Source organism: Myotis lucifugus, unplaced genomic scaffold, assembly GCF_000147115.1.
Source record: "Myotis lucifugus unplaced genomic scaffold, Myoluc2.0 scaffold_106, whole genome shotgun sequence".
NCBI classification, from domain to species: domain Eukaryota; kingdom Metazoa; phylum Chordata; class Mammalia; order Chiroptera; family Vespertilionidae; genus Myotis; species Myotis lucifugus.
Window position 1 is genome coordinate 936,753 of NW_005871154.1, and position 24,831 is coordinate 961,583.

The 24,831-nt window shown below is 36.5% G+C and overlaps 1 protein-coding gene across 1 annotated transcript in view; it reads right to left on the reverse strand.

Annotated features, from left to right (window-relative positions):
• TYR (tyrosinase) overlaps positions 1 to 24,831 on the reverse strand; it is a 91,939-nt gene that overhangs the window by 36,905 nt on the left and 30,203 nt on the right. Inside the window, exon 3 of the mRNA XM_023757385.1 lies at positions 21,386 to 21,602. Within this exon, the coding sequence (XP_023613153.1) occupies positions 21,386 to 21,602 (217 nt within the window). The remainder of the gene's footprint in view (positions 1 to 21,385; positions 21,603 to 24,831) is intronic.

The following is a 24,831-nucleotide window of genomic DNA, read 5'->3' on the forward strand; positions in this document are numbered from 1 at the left end:
CCTCCTTTTGAGCTTTTTGAATTCATTCTTAGAGATCATACTAAGCCCTGGCCCCTCAGGAAACTTACTAGTAGCCTAAGGACAGTCACTTCCATCTGAATTTGCTTGTCTATGGCAACTTTTATGATTGACACTCACTATGTTCAGAAATTTTTCTAAGAGTTTGACATGATTGATTTACATAACTTTCAGAATGATCCTTCATTATCTCCATTATATAGACTTTAAAAAGGGGTTTAGAGAGGTCAAGTAACTTGTCTAAGATTACAAAACAAATAAAAAGAGTGAAGGTTGGAACGCAAGCCTGTTTTATTCTAGAGCAGCGATTCTCAACCTGTGGGTCGCGACCCCTTTGGTGGTCAAACGACCCTTTCAAAGGGGTCGCCTAAGACCATCCTGCATATCAGATATTTACATTACGATTCATAACAGTAGCAACGAAAATAACTTTATGGTTGGGTCACAACATGAGGAACTGTATTTAAAGGGCCAGAAGGTTGAGAACCACTGTTCTAGATCTTAAGCTCTTAAGTGCATGGTTACTGCCTTTACTATGTAGCAATAAATCACATATCATGGAGGGCAAAGTTCCGTAGAGCAATGGTCTTCAAGCTTTTATTCTTGAGTAGCACCAAATGAAAATTTAAAACTACATTTTATATATGCTCTCATGTAATTTTAAGTGGATTCCAAATTGTTTTAATCATAATTATAAATAGTTTTGGAGGATAAAATTTCAGGGATATTACAAAAAGTGTAAATTTAAAACTAAGAACTTAATATCACTTTTAGAAAATGTATCTTATTATCCATCGTTCATATTAAAATAACTTTATTATATCTGAATTTTTGGGGGGATTCCTTTTTTCATGTAATTTCATGTTTTATTTTATTTTCCCACACAATTATGCATAAATGTTATATGTTATTCTTGAAATACTTTTTAAAAAAACTATTACATCATGCCCGCTGGTGTGGCTCAGTGTTTGAGCATTGAGCTATGAACCAGGAGGTTACAGTTTGATTCCTGGTCAGGGCACATATCCGGGTTGTGGGCTTGATCCCCAGTGTGAGGCATGCAGGAGGCAGCTAACCAGTGATTCTCTCTCATAATTGATATTTCTCTCTCTCCCTCTCCCTTCCTCTCTGAAATCAATAAATATATACATATATATATATTTTAAAGAGCCTTGTATATCTTTGTATTTATTTATTTTTTTAAAGGGGAGAATGATGATTTTTATTTTTTTTTATTTTTATTTTTTTAAAATATATTTTATTGATTTTTTACAGAGAGGAATAGAGAGTTAGAAACATCGATGAGAGAGAAACATTGATCAGCTGCCTCCTGCACACACCCTACTGGGGATGTGCCCGAAACCAAGGTACATGCCCTTGACTGGAATCGAACCTGGGACCCTTGAGTCCGCAGGCTGATGCTCTATCCACTGAGCCAAACCGGTTAAGGCTATCTTTGTATTTAAAAGAAAATCAAATATTAAATACTTATTAGTCCTTACACAATCTATAGAGATTGGGAAGGAAAGATACATTTCTCTCCATAAAGTCTATAAGGGTCCTTCACTCTAGTATTTAAGTGACAAAATAGAGAAAATGTCATGGATGGGAATAATATAAAAATGTGAATAAACTATTTTCTCTTTTACTTCTTTACACAATTTATTTTTTGGATGATAAATCATCTTGGGAAAATAAGAAATGTCTACACCAAATCAGTAGCTTCTCTTGCTGAGATTTTATTCTCTTTTTGAAGAGCAAGTCGAAGAAGAAATTTTTGGCATCATGTGTATAGTAATAATTCACATGGCAAGCTTTTCAAATATCTCTACTGTATGTGATCTCATTTGAATCCCAGGACCACTTGTGATATAAATATTATTATTTTCCCAATTTTGCAGATGAGAAAACTTAAGTTTATCAAAGTTAAATAACACATCTAAATTCAAGCTAGTAATAGAGGAAATCAAGGAATTAGATTTGAAATCTCATGGATTTCAAAACCTGTGGGTTTTTTTGTACACTAGAGTTGGGTTGGGTCTGTACCAACTTGCTGACATACCTTAGGAACCTCTTTTCCTATGAAGTGAATTTATTGACTTGCTATTTTCACCCATTAACAGCGAGGTACAGAATGTTTTATTGCCTCACTCTTGTCCAAGGATTCCCCGTGGATAGAAAATCTAATAAGCCAGGAGGGACCTTGTTAGCAGTCACAGATACCAAAATGGCTCAAACCTCTTTGTGAAGGATGGTGACAGTGTTATGCCTTCAAATCCGCATGCTACATTCTTATGGGAAATTCATAAACACAGTTTCAGGTTGATGATAACAATAGAAAACTTCAACTTGTCAATCCATCTCTTTCTCTTTCATTTCTTTCCCAATAGTGCTCTGAGAGTGTTTGAGTTCATTCCTTTGTCTTTTAATATAGATGCCTATCTCTGATCCCTGGAGATTCAGATTTAATTGGTATAGAGTGGGGCTCAGGCACCTGGAGTTTTCAAAACACCCCATGCGATTTTAATGTGCAACTAGGGTTTAAATTCACCAATTTAGGCTAAATTGCTCTCCCTCCTCTAAACTTGAACACACACTTTAAAAACTTTATTGACTACTAGTATACTAGTGGCCGGTGCATGGATTCGTGCACATTGAAAGGAAATTAATTAGAAGAAATATTTTAATATTGCTATTTGCTCTTTCTCTATAATGGAAGTGTCAACCAAATTCATGAATGACAATGACAGATAGAAACACATGCACGCGATTGGCACCAGCAAGAGCTTTATATGTATCGTGCATGCGAGAGTCAATGTTTATTTTTAAATTGCCAGTGTGCATCATATGTACCAGCCAGTCGGACAGACATACAGTGGGTCACTTAGTCTTTTATATATATAGATTATTTATCTGAATATATTATATCCTTCACTTGAAATTTTTTCCTTTCATGTTCTGACAGTCCAAAAATGCTTCTGCCTTTAAAATTCCACATCATGCACTTCTGCCTTGAAATATGTTCATACTGATAACTGTTCCAAAGAAGACTCTTGAAAATGATGTTTAAAAATTGAGGAACTATTAAGTATAAGGTGCTGGATGGATATTTTCACACATCATCTTATGTTATTCAGTATGCTCCATTCTAGGAAGCTGGATTTTAAATGTTGCACTTTATCTTGCCTATTGGGAATGTAAAAAAGTACGTAGTTAAATCTTCAGAACACAGTACATTTAATTTATTTGAGTTAATTTTATTTTAAGTCCATCTCTAACCAATTATAACATTTCATGGAGTTCCAGAGACTTAATTGCAGAACAGGAACCAAAAATAAGATACAAAAATGTACATTAATGTGTCTGAAGATTGAAGAGAAGTGACTGTCAGACCCACTGGCTACATTCCCCCTAATATACTCTCCTAATGTGCAACTTAATTCAGAATCTAAGTGCATAGCCTCACAAGGTCACACACAATCATTTTAGGAGGTTGAATTTGATGGCTGAGTACTTTTAAAAGGCTTGTAATTTAAATTCCTTGCAGCAGAAATATAAAATTATAGATCAAAAAAAGATTTTGGATCTAAGCTAGTCCTGAGGTATAATGGAAGCATTAATTTTCAATCCAATTCAAGCTTTATAAAAGAAAGTGGCAGCTCTACGGCCATAAATGTAATTAATTAGCATTTATGTTTGCTAGAAAATACTTTTAATTTGACTCAGGAAATTCTTTCAATTGTGGAAACAGAGCAATGAAGTAAATGTAGTGGTTGGTGATGGTTTCCTACCATATAATAATGTGTTAGATGATAGTTAAGATCTCAAAAGCGCCACAAATTCTGGGATCATCAAAAGCATGGTCCTAAAGCCAGAAATATCACCTGTAAATTTGTTAGAAATGCAAATATACTGACCCTACTAGAAAATTATGGATCAAAATGTCAGTAGGAAGTCTTCAAGGTGATTCTAATATGCACTAAGTTGGAGAACTACTGCTCTAATTGTCTTCATTGTTTCCACAAAGACAGTGGTTGAGTCCATCAGAATTAGTCCCAGTCTTCTCCGTAAATGCAATAAAGGAGAGCAACAGAACTACTTCATGTGTTATCACCTTAAATTGTTTATTATTTTAAACACCAGATTAATTTCTCCTCTAGGTAGCCTCCATGTTTGTGTGTGTGCATTGTGTATGTGTGCACATGTCTAAGCTTTTTCTTTACATACATATTATAAATGCACAGTATATATGTATAATTACATCATCCAGTGATTTTTTTAAATATTCATAGATCTTATTCTCAGTTTATAAACATACCTATAGAATGATCTTACACATCAAGAATAATGGTCCATTTTCTTCATTTAAAATGTATCTGAAATTTGTTTTAAGGTAAAATTTTATAATGGCTTTCTGTATTCTAAGATTAGATTTGTGTGTTTGGAAAGACTTGGGAATATTGAAACACACAGCAGTCATTTAGTACACTTTGTACAGACTGAAACAAGCAAAGATCTTTATAGCTATACTAAAGGCCCTGTGCATGGAATTCGTGCATGGGTAGGGTCACTAGGCTTGGTCAGTGTTCAGGGCCCATCTGTAGGGCAACCAGAGGGGCAATTGGGGGTCTTGCTCGCCTCCACCGCCGCCGCTGGTCACCTCCCTCTGCAGGGCGATCGGGGGTGTGGGGGGTGCTGCTGGAACCTTCTTTGACTGGCCTGGGGCCTGTGGGCTGGGGGCAGCTCCTGCGTTGAGCATCTGCCCCTGGTGGTCAGTGAGCGACCAGTCATTCCACCGGTCGTTCGGCTATTTGGTTGATTTGCATATTAGGCTTTTATTATATAGGATGTATTATTTTAGTCATATTCTCTTCCTGCTCTTTACTTATGATTGAATTGATAGTACTTGGTATATCTTTGGTGTATTTCATTAGGTGTGCTAAAACATTAATAATATATTAATGCTGTTTTTTGAAGCAAAGGTAGGATAACTAACCATTCTAGTCTCTGGTTTTAGCAATGAAAGTCCTATGTCCTAGGTAGGCCAGTTTCATAAGCATGCAACTGAGTGTCCCCTACCCAGACTGCCCATACTTGATTTAATGATCTGCTATTGCTATCTTGAAATTCTTAATAATTTTCTAACAAGGTGCACAATGTTTTCATTTCACACTGGGACCTACAAATTATATAGCTTGTCCTGGTCCTCAGAAAGCCCATATGAGTCCCAGGCAAACAGATGGTTAAGTACCTTTTCTAAGGTTCTATGTAACAACCCTTCATTGGTTTGATTTGATAGGCCATTTCTATAATATACAAATCAATTAAATCATTTAAATGTACCCTATCTCATTTATATCTTTGCTTTTAATTAGGCAACATCATTTAATGATATCAATATGCCAGTCATAGATTCCATATCTATAATTTTTCATAATGAATATTATAGCATATTTGCATTACATGTTATAGTTAACAAAACACTTTCAGGCACATTTTCTCATTAGACATTCCCAGTAGTGTACTAGCAAGAGATTAATAACTAAATCTCAGAGGAGAAATGGGGTGGGGGTATATGGAGAATATTTTGATTGGTAGCACCTGTCAATTTTCATGGTGTAGATATTCCATGATTGTTAATTTCAAAGTACCAACTTAATGTCATTGAGTAAAGAGTTGGGAAAAGATGCTCCCAGTTCTCACAGCAGATGTATCAGCTCCAGCACACTATTGTATGTTCCTCACATAGGGAGATAGAGTAAGTATGAGCATGCTTATACTGCAGATGAAGATACTGACTTGGGTAATCTAGATGACATATTAAAGGTCACATGTCTTCTGAATGGCTAATACCAAAGCTATATCCTCAGTCTTCTCATTTCAAATCCCGTGTTTTTCTCATTAGACTACTTTGTTTTTATCTTTCAATTCTATAAATTTGCATATAGGGATTATTGCTATGAATGTATAATAAGAGCATACGTAGTCCATGGATAAAAAATTAGTGTTAAGTAAAGTTAGTTGCAGGAAAACATAATACAGATTTTATTTGTATTAAAATAAGGATAATTATTTGTAAGACATTTTGATTAAAATCACTTGAAAATACCTGAATTTTCACAGATGGGTTTTCATTTATCAATCTTCAATTTCAAATAGTGTCTTCCTTATGACAAAGCCTCATCTTCACAATTTAATTATAAATGAAGTATGACTCATACATTTTCTATTTTCCTTTGTTACTACTTAATTACCATATGGCAACAAATTACTGCTATTACTGTACTTTCAACTTCTGGGTGGTAGGCATTAGGGCTAAGTGTTCCCTTATGTTCTTATGAAACTTAATCCTCATAATAACTCTATAAAGATGACAATATTCTTTTCTATTTTTTTTTCTAGTTTCAACACTACCTTTGTTTTCCTTATTTTTTTTTCTGAAAAAAACTGAGGCTTCTGATCCAGAACAGATTTCTATAATATACTTGATCAGGGTAGAGAAAGCCCTATCATGGTGGTTCCCACTCTTCCTCTTCCTTTGGATGATTACTTTAAAATTTGTTACTGTTTTTTATTGATTTTTTAGAAAGAGAGAGGAAAAGAGAGGGGGGGAGAGAGAGAGAGAGAGAGAAAGAGAGAGAGAGAGAGAGAGAGAGAGAGAGAGAGAGAGCTTCCTGCACACCCCCTACTGGGGATTGAGCCTGCAAACCAGGCATGTGCCCTGACTGGGAATCGAACCAGCGACCTTTCATTGCATGGGACGATGCTCAACCAACTGAGCCACAGAGTCCAGGGCTGGATGAGTACTTTAGAAGCTTCCTATTACAGGACTTCAGATGTCATACAACTAGCTGGATCAATCATATTCCTGTCACAAAACATAGAGAAGGCTAGAATCCTTTGGTAGTGCCACCAGTGTATAAGGCCAGATGTTCATCTCCATAAAACCAATTTTTGTTTCTGTCAAATTTCATTTCCTCACTGAATTTTAAAAATCTGTAGAAGGCTATAATTTTATCTCAGAGGTTGCTTTAAAAAAGCAATTCTAAGTAGAAAGTACTATCATTTTGTTACATTTTGTCTATCAGTTCAATTTAGGACTAATGCTTTTCTGAAACAATTCCCCCACCACCACCACCACCACTGGAAGTCTCAAACAGTAGTCTACTCCATTTAAAATTTGTTTTCTATATGGAGCTAGAAAATTAGTGCAGCAGCATGCAAGAGTGACTTTATTATTTAATGAAATTTTCCTATTACAGAGACTGTTCTAAGTAATTTACAATGTTAACTCATGCAATCTTTTTAACAACACATGAGGTAGGTATTGTTTTTATCTTCACTTTGTTAATGAAGGACTCTAAGTAAAGACAAGTTAAACTTACCAAAAGTCGTCTGGCTAGTAAGAGGTGGTATGAGGATTTTATCCCCGGTAGTCTGACTCTTAACCTTGACTCTCTGCTTCCTTTAAAATTAGGACACTGTATTTGGAAGACTGGGGGACATGACCTCCCCTGTTGATGATCCAGTTTTGCAGCCTATTAGCTGTATGACATTGTCAAGTTATTAAGACTGTTTTGTTAGGGTATTAGAAAGCATTTGTAACTTTCCCCCTTTTCTTTTTAGCACTTTCCCTGATCTGCTTCAACACATCCTTGAGGATCTGACAGTGAACACTTGGGTAGGCCCCCCTATTTAATAACATTTATACTTCCCTCTTTTTAATCATTAATTAAATTATTAAATTGTAACCCTTTAGATTACAGTTACTTATTCATGGTTCAGTTCTTAATTAGACTGTCAGTTCCAAAAGAGAGGGACCTGCACCATATTCATAGGTATTCCTAGTGTTTTGCAAAGTGCCTGCACACTGTAGATGCTTTATAAATGTTTGCTGAGTAAACAAACATGGGGTATTTATTTCTCTTTCTAAAACATGGAGCTCCAGTGGCTAACACAACTTTAAAATCAGTTAAGCTAAAATGTTTTGAAACGTGTCCATAACATTCCAAGGTTTGTGACTAAGATGGATAATGTCTGAAGCTGGCTCGTGTTTTTATTCAATAGGCCATTCTCTCAATATCCTCCTGATGGGATACTTGACTGTATATAGAGAAAGGCCTAAGCAGCTTGTAGGAAAGATATCTGTGATATTGCTCAGCATGGAGGAGATGGTAGGAGAAAAGAGATAAGTGAATTTTCAATCAAACAAAGCATGTTAATAAAAACAATTATTCACCACAATTTATGAAATGCACTTTGGGAGATGCCAGTGGGAAAGAAGAATACATACTGGCTGATAAAAACAGAATTCCATGGCCTTTTTCTCCTTGGAGAAAAATTGGATAAGTGAAAAAATATTGAATAAGTAGAAAGAAGGGAAAATAAAAGCAATGTCCAGTGAGAGAAAAATAAGTTATCTTTTTTTCAACCAAGAATTGGGGCTAGAATGTAAATGAGGTATCCGAGCCCCAAACTAAAACCTCTATCAATTACTGGATCCTGGAGGGGAAAATACTGAAATTTTCAAACAGAAAGATCCAACACATTCATTCAATATGTTCATGAAACCCATTTCCTCAAACTCCCGGATGCACAGCTAACTGCATGTTTAGGTGTGGTCCTGTGAATGTATTGTGGCTGGTGGAATGTGGGCAGAAGGGAGGTAGTCACTTGCAGGCTTGACCCATATATTCCTTCTGTAGGAGCCTGTAAACACCCTGTTCCCTTGTCTCCCAAGAAGATGTAGAAGATCCATCAGAGACCTGGGGGATAGTAGAGTCAGTGAAGTGTCCATGTGAAAGACCACTCACCAAATATTAATATCTAAACTGAACATGTGTGAATAAGAAATTGAATGATTTTTATTAGGTTAGGTCACTAAGATTTGGTGGTTTGTTACAGCTCCTATGTCTTAGTCCAGGGGTGGGCAAACTTTTTGACTCGAGGGCCACAATGGGTTCTTAACCTGGACCGGAGGGCCGGAACAAAAGCATGGATGGAGTGTTTGTGTGAACTAATATAAATTCAAAGTAAACATCATTACATAAAAGGGTACGGTCTGTTTTTTTTTTTTTTAGTTTTATTCATTTCAAACGGGCCGGATCCGGCCCGCGGGCCGTAGTTTGCCCATGGCTGTCTTAGTCAGTTCGGGCTACTAAAGCAAAGTAGCATAACTAGGTGACTTATAAACAGCAGACATTTATTTCTCACAATTCTGGAGGCTGAGGGTCTGAGAGTAGGAGCCAGGATGGTCAAGTTCTGGTGAGGGTCCTCTTTCAACTTGTAAGGTGCTGACTTTTGGATCATAGTGACTTCTTACATGGTGGACAGCTGACCTCTGTGGTACTACTATAATGGCACCCATTCTATTCATGACAGTGGCATCCTCATGACCTCATATAATCCTAATAAAATTGCAAAGGTCCACCTTCCAATACCATCACATTGGGGCATAAGATTTCAACATAGGAATTTGAAGGAGACACAAATATTAAGTTCCTAACATTCTGGCATGTTACTGTAATATATTCCAATTCCCTAAGTCAGTGATGGCAAACCTTTTGAGCTCGGTGTGTCAGCATTTTGAAAAACCCTAACTTAACTCTGGTGCCGTGTCACATATAGAAATTTTTTGATATTTGCAACCATAGTAAAACAAAGACTTATATTTTTGATATTTATTTTATATATCTAAATGCCATTAAACAAAGAAAAATCAACCAAACAAATGAGTTCGTGTGTCACCTCTGACACGTGTGTCATAGGTTCGCCATCACTGCCCTAAGTTATATAACAAATGTTTACAAGTTTAATAACTTGGAATGTCTGGAGTAAAAGAATATGTTGACACCTCATTTACCATGATATATTTAAAGTTTTTGTATTTGACACTTAGTAAACAGACTGCTGGGTAAGAGTTCTTGACTTTAATTGCACCTATTTCAAACACTAGGAAAGAGGATTATGTAAGAAACTGCCATTTTTCCATAATATTACTAATTCTTCTTCTTTTTCCCAATAATGAATATCCTAAATGTAGTAGGGTACATGGCTGGCTGGAGATTACGTTTTCCAGTTTGCCTTTATAGCTAAGTGTGGCCATGCCTATTTGGCTATAGAGATAAAACAGAATTGATAACAGACGCTTCTCACTTATGCCTTTAAATAGGAATGAGCATGCACTCCTCTTCCCACATTCTGCTCTTCCTGCTAACTAAGATGAAGATATTAGAATAAAGATCTAGAGCTAGCTGGGAGTTGAGGATGGTAGAATTGCACTACCAGTCCTGGATTATTTACCTCTGTGTTGTTTCATGAGAGCAAAATGAACATCTTATCTTTTTAAAATTATTTGGGTTTTCTTTCTTCCACTATTTTCAAGTGAATCTTAATTAATAGAAGAAGAACTAGACTAATTCAGCAATAACCTATGAAACTAATGGCCCGTGGAATCTCAGAAGGAATACATAGAACTGCAGTTGTGTTTGGTGATTATATAAATGATGCTGCTTATCTTGATCAGTTGCCATGTTGCGAGCATTTTTGCCTATGAAACTTATCCTTTTTATTAATACTCTCTCTTTTACTCATTTATGCACTAAAGTTATAATCCCAAATTCACAAGCTTTCAAAGATTCTATTGGGAAGCCACCTACTGTGAGGTTACTATCACAATATTCTGAATTTACTACAGGAGGAAAAAGAAAAATCAACATAGTTTAAGTTAAAATTATTGATAAAAGAACAAAATTCTGATACCTTGAATAAATTCTAACAAAGATATTCTTCATTGAATATAACAGAGGCTCTCCACATTTAACAAACATTGTATTTGATACTCACATAAACACTCAAGACACAGATAGAGAATTATCTCCATTTTATAGATAAAAAAAGATGTGTTATGTGAAGGTGAATGACTTACTCAGGGAGGGTTTCATGTCTTGAATTCAAATGATCTCTTCCAAGGATGGTAGCATATTGATCACATTTCTAAATGTTAGATTCCAGCTCTGGCACTTATGAGCTATGTTGCTATAAAGAGATGACTTTGCCTTTTTGACATATTTTTTAATCTATATAATGGGGATAATAAATAGAACTTACCACTTAGGATGTGGTTTATAAAAGGTGTGTAAACTGTATACTAAACTGCCTAACATTTAGTAACCTCTTAATAAATGTTAGCTATTTTCTTAGGTTTCAGTTTTTATGAGGATAGATTTATACTGCAGTAAAAATGCAAAACCCTAGGGAGTACTAGTTATGTTTTATGATAAATTTATTCTCTAGATCACAATACAATAAAATTTGGATGGTGTTCCTAAAGTTGTAAAATGCAGTAACCTTAATGAATTTTAAGAACTGGATGGGTTTTATCTTCAGAAAAGTGGCATCTCACCATATACTTAGCATTGGAGATAAGCTTCTAGCTCACATGTTTTTCCTTGGGTCTAACTATAGCTCTGCTATAAATCCCTACTGAAGTCTATATTTAAATAAATGAATAATCACTTTGATCTGCCTAAACAAAATAGTAAAAACGAAAAGGATAATTATTCATAGTTTCTGGAATGTAATTGATTGGACCAAAAAAGGTGGAGACTAGAGGTAATCCTTTGTATTTGTAGATACAAATATTTTCATTTTAGACCAGATTTTCCCAAGTAAGTTTCTGGAAATTTATAAAACCAAAGATTTTTAAAGAGTGTTTGGGGAAATCAAAGACACAAGGTGATGGTTGGTGGGTGGGTTTTATGGTCAATTTAGTTGGAAATATTTGGGGTTAAACAAACCTCTATATTGTAGAACTTCACAGATCCCTTATACTGTGTTTTGAAGCTCTAAAAAGGTATGTACCATCTATTATTTCCAAAATACCTTAGCCTACTGATCAACTTTTCTGAATCAATAAATGCCAATGCATAAAAGTATTGCCAATTACTTGACCAAAGGAAGTTTCTTAGTATGATGGCCTCTTATTTCACCCATTTAAAAGTAAATTTCAAATATTCACCTAAAAAGTTTTGTCTGTATTCTGGTTGAGTAATTTTTTAATTAAGCTTTTAATTTTGAGATAACTCTAGATTCACAGGCAAGTATAAGAAATAATAGAGATCTCATTTCCCTTTATTTCATTCCCCCAATAGTAGTAACACATTGAAAAACTATAATACAGTATGACAGCCAGGATTGAAAAAGTCAAGATGTAAAATACTTGGTATCAAGCTAGCCTTGCAGTTTTTGAATATGCCCCACTTCGTTCATGATGAAGAATTCTTTCTATATGCTGCTAAATTCTATTTGTTAATATTTCGTTAAGGATTTTTACATCTACTTACATGAGGGTAGTTAGTGTGTGGTTTTCTTTCTTTTCTATTTTTTGAATGATATTTTTTGTTATCTTTAAATTATTGATTTCTAGTTTGATACTATTATGGTAGGAAAACACAAGCTATGGTTTCAATTATTTTATGTTGTTGAGGTTTGTTTTATGGTATAGAATATGATTTACCCTAATATGTGGGGTTTTGTTTGTTTGTTTGTTGTTTTCTAGGATGCTCAAAAATGTTTATTCTTTTGTTGTTGGGTAAAATCCTATCTAATAAAAGACAAAAAGGGTAATTAACCATACCTCTGCTACGCGTCCCATTGGCTAATCAGGGTGATATGCAAATTAACTGCCAACAAAGATGGCGGCCAGCAGCCACACAGCTAAAGCGAGCAGGAGGCTTGCTTGCTCCAGTGATTGAGGAAGCCAAGGTTCCCGGCCTGCTGCGGCCCGGCTCTGAGCCCGAAAGCAACAATGTTTCAATTAGAGAAGCTACACAAACCCCAGATACCTGCTTTCAGCCTGTGAGGCCTCAGAGCTGGGAGAGCCAGTGACGGCAACAATGTTTCAATTATAGAAGGTAAATAAATCCCAGAATAAAAAAAAAAGAAAAAAAGGAGAGGCTAGGAGCTTCAGTCACCGGCCAGCCTGAAAATGGCCCTCAGCCCCCTCACCCAGACTGGACAGGCACCCCAGTGGGGACCCCCACCCTGAAGGGGGTGTGACCAGCTGCAAACAGCCATCAGCCCCTCACCCAGGCTGGCCAGGCACCCAAGCGGGACCCCCACCCTGATCCGGGACACCCTTCAGGGCAAACCAGCCGGCCCCCACCCATGCAGCAGGCCTCTATCCTATATAGCAGGGGTCCTCAAACTTTTTAAACAGGGGGCCAGTTCACTGTCCCTCAGACCGTTGGAGGGCCGGACTATAGTTTTAAAAAAAAACAACTATGAACAAATTCCTATGCACACTGCACATATCTTATTTTGAAGTAAAAAAACAAAACGGGAACAAATACAATATTTGTATTTGCATGTGGCCCGTGGGCCATAGTTTGAGGACCCCTGCTATATAGTAAAAGGGTAATATGCAAACTGACCCTAACAGCAGAAAGACTGGGAATGACCAGTTGCTGTGACTTGCACTGACCACCAGGGGGCAGACGCTCAATGCAGGAGCTGCCCTCTGGTGGTCAGTGCGTTCCCACATGGGAGCTCTGCTCAGCCACAAGCCAGGCTGATGGCTGCCAGTACAGCGGTGGTGGTGGGATCCTCTCCTGCCTCCTCAGCAGCGCTAAGGATGTCCGACCGCAGCTTAAGTCTGCTCTCCACTGGCAAGTGGACATCCCCCGAGGGCTGCTGGCTGCCAGAGGGATGTCTGATTGCCAGCTTAGGCCCAATCCCCTGGGGAGCAGGCCTAAGCCAGCAGTTGGTCATCCCCCGAGGGGTCCCAGACTGGGAGAGGGTACAGGCCGGGCTGAGGGACCCCCCCCCCCCCAGTGCACAAATTTTTGTGCACCGAGCCTCTAGTATTCTATAAATATCAATTAAATACTTTTGGTATATGGTGTTGTTGAGTTCTTCAATATCCTTGTAGATTATCTATCAAATCTTATTAATTATTGAGAGAGGGGTATTAAAGTCTCCAAGTATAATTGTGGATTTTTCTATTTTTTTCTTTCAGTTCCATTAGCTTTTGCTTCATATATATGGAGCTCCAAAATAATATGTACATACATATTTAGGATTGCAGTGTCTTCTTGGTGGAATGCTTCATTTATCATTATGTAATGGCCTGTCCTGTCATCTCAGTAATATCATCTATTGATTGTCTTTTTTCACTGAAGTATGAGATTTTATTGTTCCTTATTCCAATTTTATATCTGTGTGAGGCTGGATTTTCATCAAGTTCTTGAACCAAATACCACATTATAAAATATTTAGTATAGAAGCATTAATAGAATCCAGATGTCTTCTTTTTTCAAAAATATAAGGCAGTGCCATATCAATTACTATTTTTTGAAATATATTTTATGTTACTTTTACTAGCATGTAATGATTAATTTTTGTCATTTTAATAAATCAATAAATAGTATTTTCAAATTTTCTCAATTTAAGTTTTTAAAAATGGTGAGTAGCTATAAGTATAGCCCACATAAGCAAAACTTTGTTTGAGTTATCCACATATTATAAGAGTTCTAAATAGATATTGAAACCAACATATGTTAGAAAATATTTTAGATTATTCACTGTAGAATATTACAAAGCAGTTCTATAAATACACGGGATATAGTTAATTTATCTTTGGTATCCTGAATCTCTTATATGTGCTAAATGAATAAATGCATAAAAATAGAATTTTGGTTTTTCTCTTAGTGTTTACTGCTAATGAGTGGTGACATCTTTTTCCAAGATTTGTCCCAAAGAAGTAAGATCTCTATATGTACAGTGCCAAATTCTATACTTAGAAGAGGTACATTATTATTTTGCTCCTTAAAAATGTTCTAAGGTTGTAAGTCGAATTATTGGAAAAATGAGATTATGCTTTAACAAACAGTCATTTCCACAACAGGGAATTCAAATGATGAAAAAGTAAATGAAAGCTATCTATTATAAATAAATACATGCTAAATTATAAGGAAAGTTGAGAAGACAATTGTAGATTACAGAAAAGATAGGAGTAGAGAAAAGGGAGAGATTTCTTGTGTAGATAGTAGGAGCTAGGTATGTATACATCTTCACAATAGCCTCAACATGTAATTTTTAAATACATTTTTAAAATGAGGGAGGAGAAAAAAATAATAAAATGAGGGAGGAGGTGCTCATAATGTTAGAATTGAGACTTAAATATAATACTTTATGCTTTCAAAATCAGTCTTTCAATGCACTTTATTTAATATATATTTTTATTGATTTCAGAGAGGAAAGAAGAGGGGGAGAGAGAAACATCAATGATAAGAAAGAATCATTGATTGGCTGCCTCCTGCACGCTCCCTACTTGGGATTGAGCCTACAAACCAGGGATGTGCCCTGACTAGGAATCGAACCATGACCTCCTGGTTCATAGGTTGATGCTCAACCACTGACCCAAGCTGGCCAGGCGTTTCAATGCACTTTAAAGGGCCCTTTTCCAGTGTGGGAATGCTCTGTGTTTCTCTCTCCCATGTAGCTTCCTGAAATAGAGTTTGCCAGTAGCTAATACCAACACCTTTTTATCCATTTTACCTTTTTGAATTTTTATTCAAATACTACATGTCCATTAGAAAGTTGTATGGTTCTAATGAAAACTGTGGTTTTCTGCTGCAGTTTTTAGTTCTCCAAAATTCTAGATGACTTTCTTTTCTAAAATTAATTTATTGGGGTAACATTAGTTAATAAAATAATATAGGTATCAAGTGTGCAATTCTATGATACAACACTTGTATGTTGCATTGTATTCTAACAGCTAGCACCTTTTAATTCACAGCAAAAGTGACACATGCCTTAAATAAATTACTTTACTTTCTTTCTCAATATTCACATTGGTAAGAACAATTTGCATGCCCATACTACTAGTAGAATATGGAAGAAATATATGAAAATTGAAACTCTAATTTTTTTTTACAGAGATTGCTCAGGTTATGTCATTATCATACTTGCAGCTAAAAGTTTACTGAGTAACAAGCAATAATATCCCCGAACTTCAAACTATCCTGTTTTAGAGTTGTTTTTCTTTCTGAAAAAAAAATAAAACTGAGTTTCTACCACCTAGATATAAAAACAGTGTCTTTGAGTCTAAAGAAACCTGTCTCCGCAAAAATTAAAATGCCTCCTAATGTTCACACAGTCACAGTTTCTAGCAGGCTATCACTGCATGCTGACTAGAGTTTCTAACAACCAGATAAAATAAATATATTCTGGTCTTGCCACCCTTCTGCTTTGGGAAACAAGGCATTGATTGACATTTTAACAGGCATTTGTGTCTATAGAAATTATTATTCACTTACTTTTTGTGAATCTAGTACACAAGTATTAACTCTTTCCTGAGAGTAACTTCTGCCCTCGATATATCAAGCCCTTCATTCACATCAAAAAAGTTTTCTCCATCATGTAGCAGCCCCTATTTTATGTGAGACTTTAAAAAAAGTTAATGGAATCTCCTGATTAAGGAATCATATTCAAAGTAAACCCACTTGGAAAGTGAAAAACAGGACACTTGCTTGAATTTCCTAAATATTATAGGGCAGGTCCTATTTGCCTTGAGTAGTAAAGAGAATAAAGAGAAAAGAGATTATCCTTTGAGTCAAATAAATTGAGTCATCTCATTCAAGGGTAAAGAGATAGATTGTCACTAAATTCATTGGAATAACTACTTCACTGAAGATGGTGTTTTAATTTAATCAGTGAATATTAAACTGTGATACTGTTGTAAGGATTAAATAATATAATGTGAGAAATTAGAATGTATACTACATAAAGGTTATTATTGTAGTTAATATAATCAGAATTACTGTCTGATTAGAATACCAACAAGATTGGCAAGGTGGTAATTCTGGGGAGTTAAGTAATCCAGACTTGGAAAGGTTTCTCTGGTCTGGATGAATTCTCTGTCAAACCCCCCACCCCCCACCTCTCTTCTGAGTCAGTGTACACCAATCTATACCAAGCTACTCAACTTTTTCATTCCCCCCGAATAGGTACAGATATGTAGGAAAGGACTTGAGTATTCCCATCACTAGATTGTCTCACCCTACTTAAATAATCTTCTTGGCATTCTGGTTTACATAATCAGTTTCAACTGAATTTATTTTTGAGTCATTGTGATCACTTCTGGATGTCCAAAGAAAGTCCATCTCTCAGGCAGGGAGTCTGAAAAATAGGCCATCCTTTGAGACTTATTGTGACTTGCCACTAGTATATCTTCAGATATACACACTGTTACCTTAAAACTTCATTCAAAATTTCAAATCTTCTATAATCTTTCATTAAAGTTCAGAGCTGATTTACCACTTTCTAGATGATTCCTCAAGAAATCCTAGCAAGTGAAGAGTTAAGATATTTCCAAGTGACATACTTGACAGTCACAATGAATTAGAAAAGGCTGCAGGAAAGAAAAGTTTCTATAAAATCATACTAGCAGGTGTGTAGAAGATATGAAGACAAACTCATTTTTGTTTTCTTAATGGGGTATGGCTTAAGAGGAGAAAACAAGGACAAATTATTAGAAATCAATGGCAAACATTCAGAATCATTCTTAATACTTTGCTCACCTTTCTACCTCATAATCAGTCACCAAAAGCTTCTACTATTCTATACTATAGAGTATACAAGAGTTTCTATATCCTAACCAACTCATCTTGATCCTTATCTTAAAATAAGCCCTCACCACCTATTGTCCCCCATTTCATCTTTCTTCATTCTGCTAAGGCCACTAGCTTCATATATTTCTGAAGTATAGGTAGAATCGTATCAATTTACTGCTTAAAACCTCTCACGACTTCAATTGTCTATAGCAATGTTTCACAAGACAAGGTATTTAGACATATTCTTAAAGATATGAACCTTATATCATGATGTTTAAACATTGGGTTTTTTAATATATCTCTTTTACAGGGAAGATGTGAAAGACATTTGCATAAAACAAACTTTAGATTCATAATTCTGTAGGGATCTGTGAATGTATATTAAGGGGCCTAACTATATTTTCCCCTCCAGCAATAAATCCAAGAGGATATATAAATAACTTAAGCAGAAAAAAACACAACTGCCTCTCCATCCAGGACTGTGAGAATTTTTCTGTGGGACATACATTTCAGACTGCTCACAAGGCCCACAATAAAAAAGGGCAATAACTGTAAGGTTCAAGCAAAACCAATCATTCAATTCCGCCTGCCTTTCTGGAGACAGCAGAGTGCAATGGTTGCCTTTGCCTTTGCTCCTGCTTCTCCAGTCCTGCTCTCCCCACAGCTACATCTACTTGGGCTCTCCTTGTAGGCCAGGTCATCCCAACCCCCACTCTGTCTGGGTTTGAGATCTAACGCGCCTCTCTGACAAGCAAAACTTACTTCCAGATCTTCACCTCTAATATCCTTCCTTCCCCATTGAAAGGAACCAATGTTTCTTGGAGATGTGGCTGATTCCAGGCCTGGGGCAGTATGGTACAAGATGACTCGAAAACATTTTGTTATACTAGAGAGAAGGTGCTAAACATAATGATGGAGATATAAACCAGAGACATAAGAACCATCTTGAAGGTGCACTCACAGGTGAAATCTGGGACCAGATGAGCACCAATGTGGGATAGATGGTCAGCATGTGCCTTCAGATATGATACCCTCTGAGAAAGACACAGATCTGCTGTGTAGAATTATGGCTAAGAATACATTACTTGGATCCAATCATGAGGACATATCAGACAAACTCAAACTGAGGAAAATTCTATTTTAAAATGTGGGGAGGGACTGTACTCCCCAAAATGTCAATCTCATAAAAAATAAAAGGGTGTGGAAATAGTTCAGATTAAAGAAGGCTTAGGAGCATGACAACTAAATGCTACTTAACCCTAGACAGGATCCTGTTACAAAGAAAGAAAAAATGCTATAAAGGCTAGTATTAGGTCCTATTGAAGAAAACTGGAATATAAATATCAGATTGGAGTAAAGCATTCTATCAATAGAGACTTTGCTGAAGTTGATAACTGTTCTGTGGTGATGTAAGGGAATATTCCTGTTCTGAGGAAAAACACACTGGAATGTCCAGGAGTAAAGGATTCTGCTCTATGTAACTTACTTCCAATGGTTCAGATTGGGAGACAGGAGGAAAAGCAAACAAGATAAAATATGAACAGTCGGAAATCTGGGTAAAGAGTATATGTGTGAGTTTTTTGGTACTGTTTTTACTGTTGCAATTTTTCTGTAAGTTTAACATTATTTCTGAATCAGTGTTTAAAGAAAAGAGTAAAAAATGTTTCCCTGGTGAGGAAAAGCCCTTGTTAGATCAAATCAATGTTTTCTAACATTTTCCTACCAGGACATTGGTTTCATATAACAGATATAGTTAAGCTAAGCAGTAGGTGAGGTGCAATTTGAAGTACCTTAGATATTATGTATGTATTCAGTTATCAATAGTTATTGAACACGTATCATGTGCCAGATAATGTGGTATAATATGCCTTTTCTCTCCTCAAGAAAGCATACTTGATAGGTGTGAGTGAGAATAAATTATTGGAAAAGAAGAAAAGAATTCACAAACAGTTTATTAGTGACAGCAAATTATTTGCAATAAACTTCATGTTCTCTACTCATCTCTGTGCATTAGAAACTCATTTGAAAGCTGCTGGCTAAGTTGACACAGCTCAAGCCACTTTTCTTTTTTGATTTGAGGCCCAGAGAAGTGAGGCTCCCCTACTGTATTTTTGTGACCAGCCCAAAAATAGGAACAAAGTTCATGCTTTCTCCAGTCTCTTTAAGTGTGGAGCCTCTCTTTGCAGTGTCATTAAGTCAGCATTTGTGGTCCTGTTAAGCCCTGCACTGTCCACGGGGATACCCAATCCTCCCAGATGGTGACTGTCAGTTTTTGTGTGTGCCTTTGTCTCAGCTTGTAGTGACTGAGACTTCTGGGCACCATGCATTGCCTTCGCATATATTATTGAAGGGCCAACTTTATATTATCCATCTTCAAGAAACTCGTGCACTCTGGGTTGTCAGAGTACAATGGATAGGACTCTTGGATTTTGGCACTTGACAAATCTAAGAACAGATTTAGCTCTGCCACCTAACACATGGGCGATAGTAGCCAAATGAATATCTCTCTTAATTCCTTAAACTGGAAATGATGATGCCATCCCCTCAGAGGGTGATTGGAAGGGTTAAGTGAGATAGTGCTATGCAGATGTTTAGCACAGTGCCTTGTACATAGTGATTACTTGGAAAATGATAGTCATGCATATTACTTTAGGAAAATAATCGTATTTCTTATTTTAACAGCTGGCACCAGGAATTCTCTTTAGGGTGTTATTCTCCTTGTTGAAATTGCTTCTGGGGGAGCGTAAGGCCTGGAGTGATAGATTGGAAGGATCCAGGGAAATGAAAGAGACAGGGAACCTACACTACATTGTTCAGCAACAGAAGTTAAAGGGTAACACAGCAACCAAAAGGACAAAAGCAAAACAAGACAAAAAGTTAAGGCTAGCGAGGTAAGGAAAGAGAGCGAGGTTTGTCTACATGGCTGATGCCTGAGTTTTAGGAGGTGGATCATCTAGTGCAAATCCTGAGTTGTTTTTCTTGCCACACGTCAGTACCTGATGTCTTTCCAACCCTCCAGTTAAATCTGGGCCTTGAGTTAATATTCTTGGTTTTTTGTTTGTTTTGTTTATAGGTTTGTTTCCATAATGAAAATCGAGGTGACTGGGCAGCCTTGAGCAGAGAAGAATGAATAGGTGCTGGAGGGAAGATGCAAGCAAGATGGAGAGCTCTGCAGGAGAAGTAAGTAGGACCTAAAAGAGACCATGAAAAGGAATCTCTGATGAAGCAAATAATCTTAAGGGATAACGGGATAGGAACGTAATCCCTGTGTGTGGGTTGTATCCTTATAATAGTTAAAGGAATGGACCTGCCTCAAAGATCCTAGTGTCCAATATAATGTACACTAGGTAAAATACTTAAACTAAAAAAAAAAGTATTATAGGTCTACAGTCCTATATCTATAATCCCCAAAATACAAAAAATTCTGTAAATGTATTATTTTGTTTGGCACCAGTACTCTTTTAGTGGAAAGACCTGACTTTCTTTGCTATCAGGCTGCCGTTGTCTCTGTTTATTGTCATAGTGGGTATAGTCATACATATTGCTGAAGAGTTATTGATGTGTTGGATTATGGTGTGCTGCCCAGACTCTGCTAGGGTTATTGGCCACTGACGTACATGTGCCACATGCCCTTACTCAACTCAGAAAATACTAAGTTCTCAAGCCCTTCTGCACTTAGGGTGTTGGATAAGATTATAAAGATATATTCAGAAAAAAAGAAATTTTAGGTGAGTGAAAAAGAGGGCGGTTACCTTCCAATGTATTTCTAAAGCTGAAGTTGGCAGTTCTATCCATGGGCCCCGATTCATACTGGGTCAAACTCAGGCAAAATTCCACATCCGCTGAGGAGGGGAGCCTCTGGGTCCTGCCTTTGTCGTGGTTTCCAGGGTTGCGCAGTAATGGTCCCTCCACAGTCCCATTGCACAAGGCCTGGCGGCTGTCGTACTCCTCCAGTTGGCTACAGATGACCTGCACAAAATACCTGATGTTAAAGGAGTTGTCACCACCTCTAAGTCAAAGGAGAAACTAGGGACGTTGAAGTTCCTTGTCACCATATTTTGATTTCTAATCATCAGGAGATTAATAGTTTAAAGTAAATTGTTGAAGAAAGCAGCTTTCGGAGGGTTGCAGAGTAAACCATGAAAGTTAAAATCTAGAAAAGAATTGTAATCTTTTATCTACTTAAGAAAACATGTTAAATTCCCTATCAAATGGGGATAATATTAACTATTTCATGTAATTGTTGTAAGATATTTATTTGATGAAAAAATTAACTTGAGGAATATTTGTTAATTAACTGTCATGTGACTTCACTGGTTTTATGCCACAAAATCTGGCCTGGCCCAGAGTTTAGAGGTGTACCCTCTTCTTTTTTCTCTTTCTGATCTTTTCTGGCTATAACAACCAGTTTTATGGCTTACATGCTCACTATGTATACTAATAAAAGGGTAATATGCTAATTAGACCGGACATCTTCCGGACAAAGCCATCGTGTCAGGGGCCAAGGCAGAGGCAGTTAGGGGCGATCAGGCTGGCAGGGGGGAGCAGTTAGGGGCAATCGGGCCAGCAGGGAAGGGCAGTTAGGGGTGATCAGGCCGGCAGGCAGAGGTGGTTAGGGGTGATCAGGCAGGCAGGCAGGCAGGCTAGCAGTTAGGAGCCAGTAGTCCTGGATTGCGAGAGGGATGTTCCAGAAATAATTTAAAAACTTAATCCCAAATCATTGTCTTTATATTTGATACAGAGGGGAGGCAGGGGAAGAGAGTGTTAGCACTAATGTTAGGATCACATAGATCACAGTAAGAAAGACTTGGTTCCCAATATTGACCCTTTATTAGCTACATGACCTTGGGCAAAATACTTAAGCTCTCTGAGTATCAATTTTTTTCATTTGTAAATGGGGATTGTAACAACTTTTTATGAAGGACCAACTAATCTAATATGTGTAAAGCACTTAGTATATATTGCTAGGTATATAGTATTTAATAATAATAGCTCTTATAATTATTATTGAATATAAAATCATTCGGAAGGCCACCAAATTTTTTTAACTCTGGCTCTATAATACTGGTTGAATATTCATTATTATAGTAACTAAAATTGATATATAAAGATATATTGTAATAGTAATTTCTACACATGGAACTCAAAGAATATGTCATATACTAAACTAGTCATTTTGCACTAACAGATCATCAAATCTCATCATAATAATGCTTTATGTATATTATTTTAATTTTAAAGGAAAAGGTCTCAGAATAAATAATTTCTCTGGGATCTTGTAATTAAGTAAGTTAAAATAGTCTACTGCCGTGGTCGGCAAACTGCAGCTCGCGAGCCACATGCGGCTCTTTGGCCCCTTGAGTGTGGCTCTTCCTAAGCCTTAGGAGTACCCAAATTAAGTTAATAACAATGTACCTACCTATATAGTTTAAGTTTAAAAAATTGGCTCTCAAAAGAAATTTCAGTCGTTGTACTGTTGATATTTGGCTCTGTTGACTAATGAGTTTGCCGACCACTGGTCTACTGAAACTCATGTTTATATGACCAAAAGATTATATACCCTTTCCACTATCTTATTCTGTTTTCTATTGCATTTAGTTTTTCCATTAACACAGAAAACAAGCATATATGATAATTGTAACCCAGGTTTTTTTGGTTGTTAAAAAAATCAAAGGTCAAAGATTCTAAATAAATTGTTTAATATCATCTGGTAATGGCAGCGAACTTCGGACAAAAAATAGTTTTTTTTCTATTTTTTTAAAATATATTTTTATTGATTTCAGAGAGGAAAGGAGAGGGAGAGAAAGAGATAGAAACATCAATGGTGAGAGAGAATCATTGATCGCCTGCCTCCTGCACGCCCCCTACTGGGAACTAAGCCTGCAACCCAGGCATGTGCCCTTGCCCGGAATTGAACCCGGGACCCTTCAGTCCACAGGTCGATGCCCTCTCCACTGAGCAAAACAAGCCAGGGTTCTTTTTCTATTTTAACACAAGTGATTTATAATGTATGATGGGGAAAAATAAGTGTCTCAAGTCAAATGAAAAAGGGAAACAGAACAAACAGATGTATTAATGGAGAAGGTGAACCTAGACAGTGCTCTCTTAAATGTAAAGAAATAGCAATAAACTGTCATTTATTAAAAGTTTTCAGGTTGTGGCATTAGAGGTTTTAACTGGAAAAAAACAGAAGACATATGACATTCCACAGAATCTTTTTTCATAAAGAAAAAAAGAGCTGTTATTTCATTGAGCTGTTGCCATGGTTACATAAAACCCATGACTGTCTGCTAAAATGTGACTTTTTTTTCTTCCTTCTGTTTGCTTCCATGTGATGTGATGTACTTTTCACCTGATGAGTGAATTTCCTGGCCACATTTCACTCATGTCTGTCATTGAGGAAATGTTTTTTTTTTTTCTCTTTATTTTAATCAATCAAGACAGCTACCCCTGATCTACCTTTTCTTTTTATGGCTAGCTTTTCTGCTGCTTGCATAACACTGGGTCTAATCGTGTTGAGCATAGGTATTTGTACTTTAATACTATTAAGAACCCCTCCATCTCTGGAAATAATAGACTGTTTTAATTGATAACAAGCATGCTTTTACTTAAAAAGATTTGGGCACTAAACAAACAGAAAAATGAACAAACATACAAAAAAATATGTGAATTCTGAATAAAAGCTTTCTAAGGAAACTAACATTAAGTACCTGATTTTTAGAATATTATTTTATTTCATAGAAATACCTACCATTAAATATTATTAATCACTTTAAATAACACTCAGATATGTTGTAACTCTCTTGGTCTTCTTTATTGTGTGATCTATCTCTTTAGTTTTCTCATGCACACACGCAAACACACACATATAGAAACCCAGGGAGATAGAACTATACAAAATGTCCTCTTCCAGATTTTAAGTAAATTGCTGCTTATAATGGCCTGTTGTATTAGCCGTGACTATCTAATGCTATAAAGAATAGTGTAAGTAAGGTTCTAACGAAATCCAGCCATGCAGTTTCATTTTTAATGTTTGTTAGCATTGGAGCTAACATTTCTGTGAGTTTTAATTTTTTTCCCATTTAAATACATTTATAAAGCCCGTTCCATGTCTAGAGAGTATTGTCCCAGGCTTTGTGGATATAAAAATAGATGAGCGATGGCCTCTACTTTGGAGCAGCGGACAACCTGGTAGACA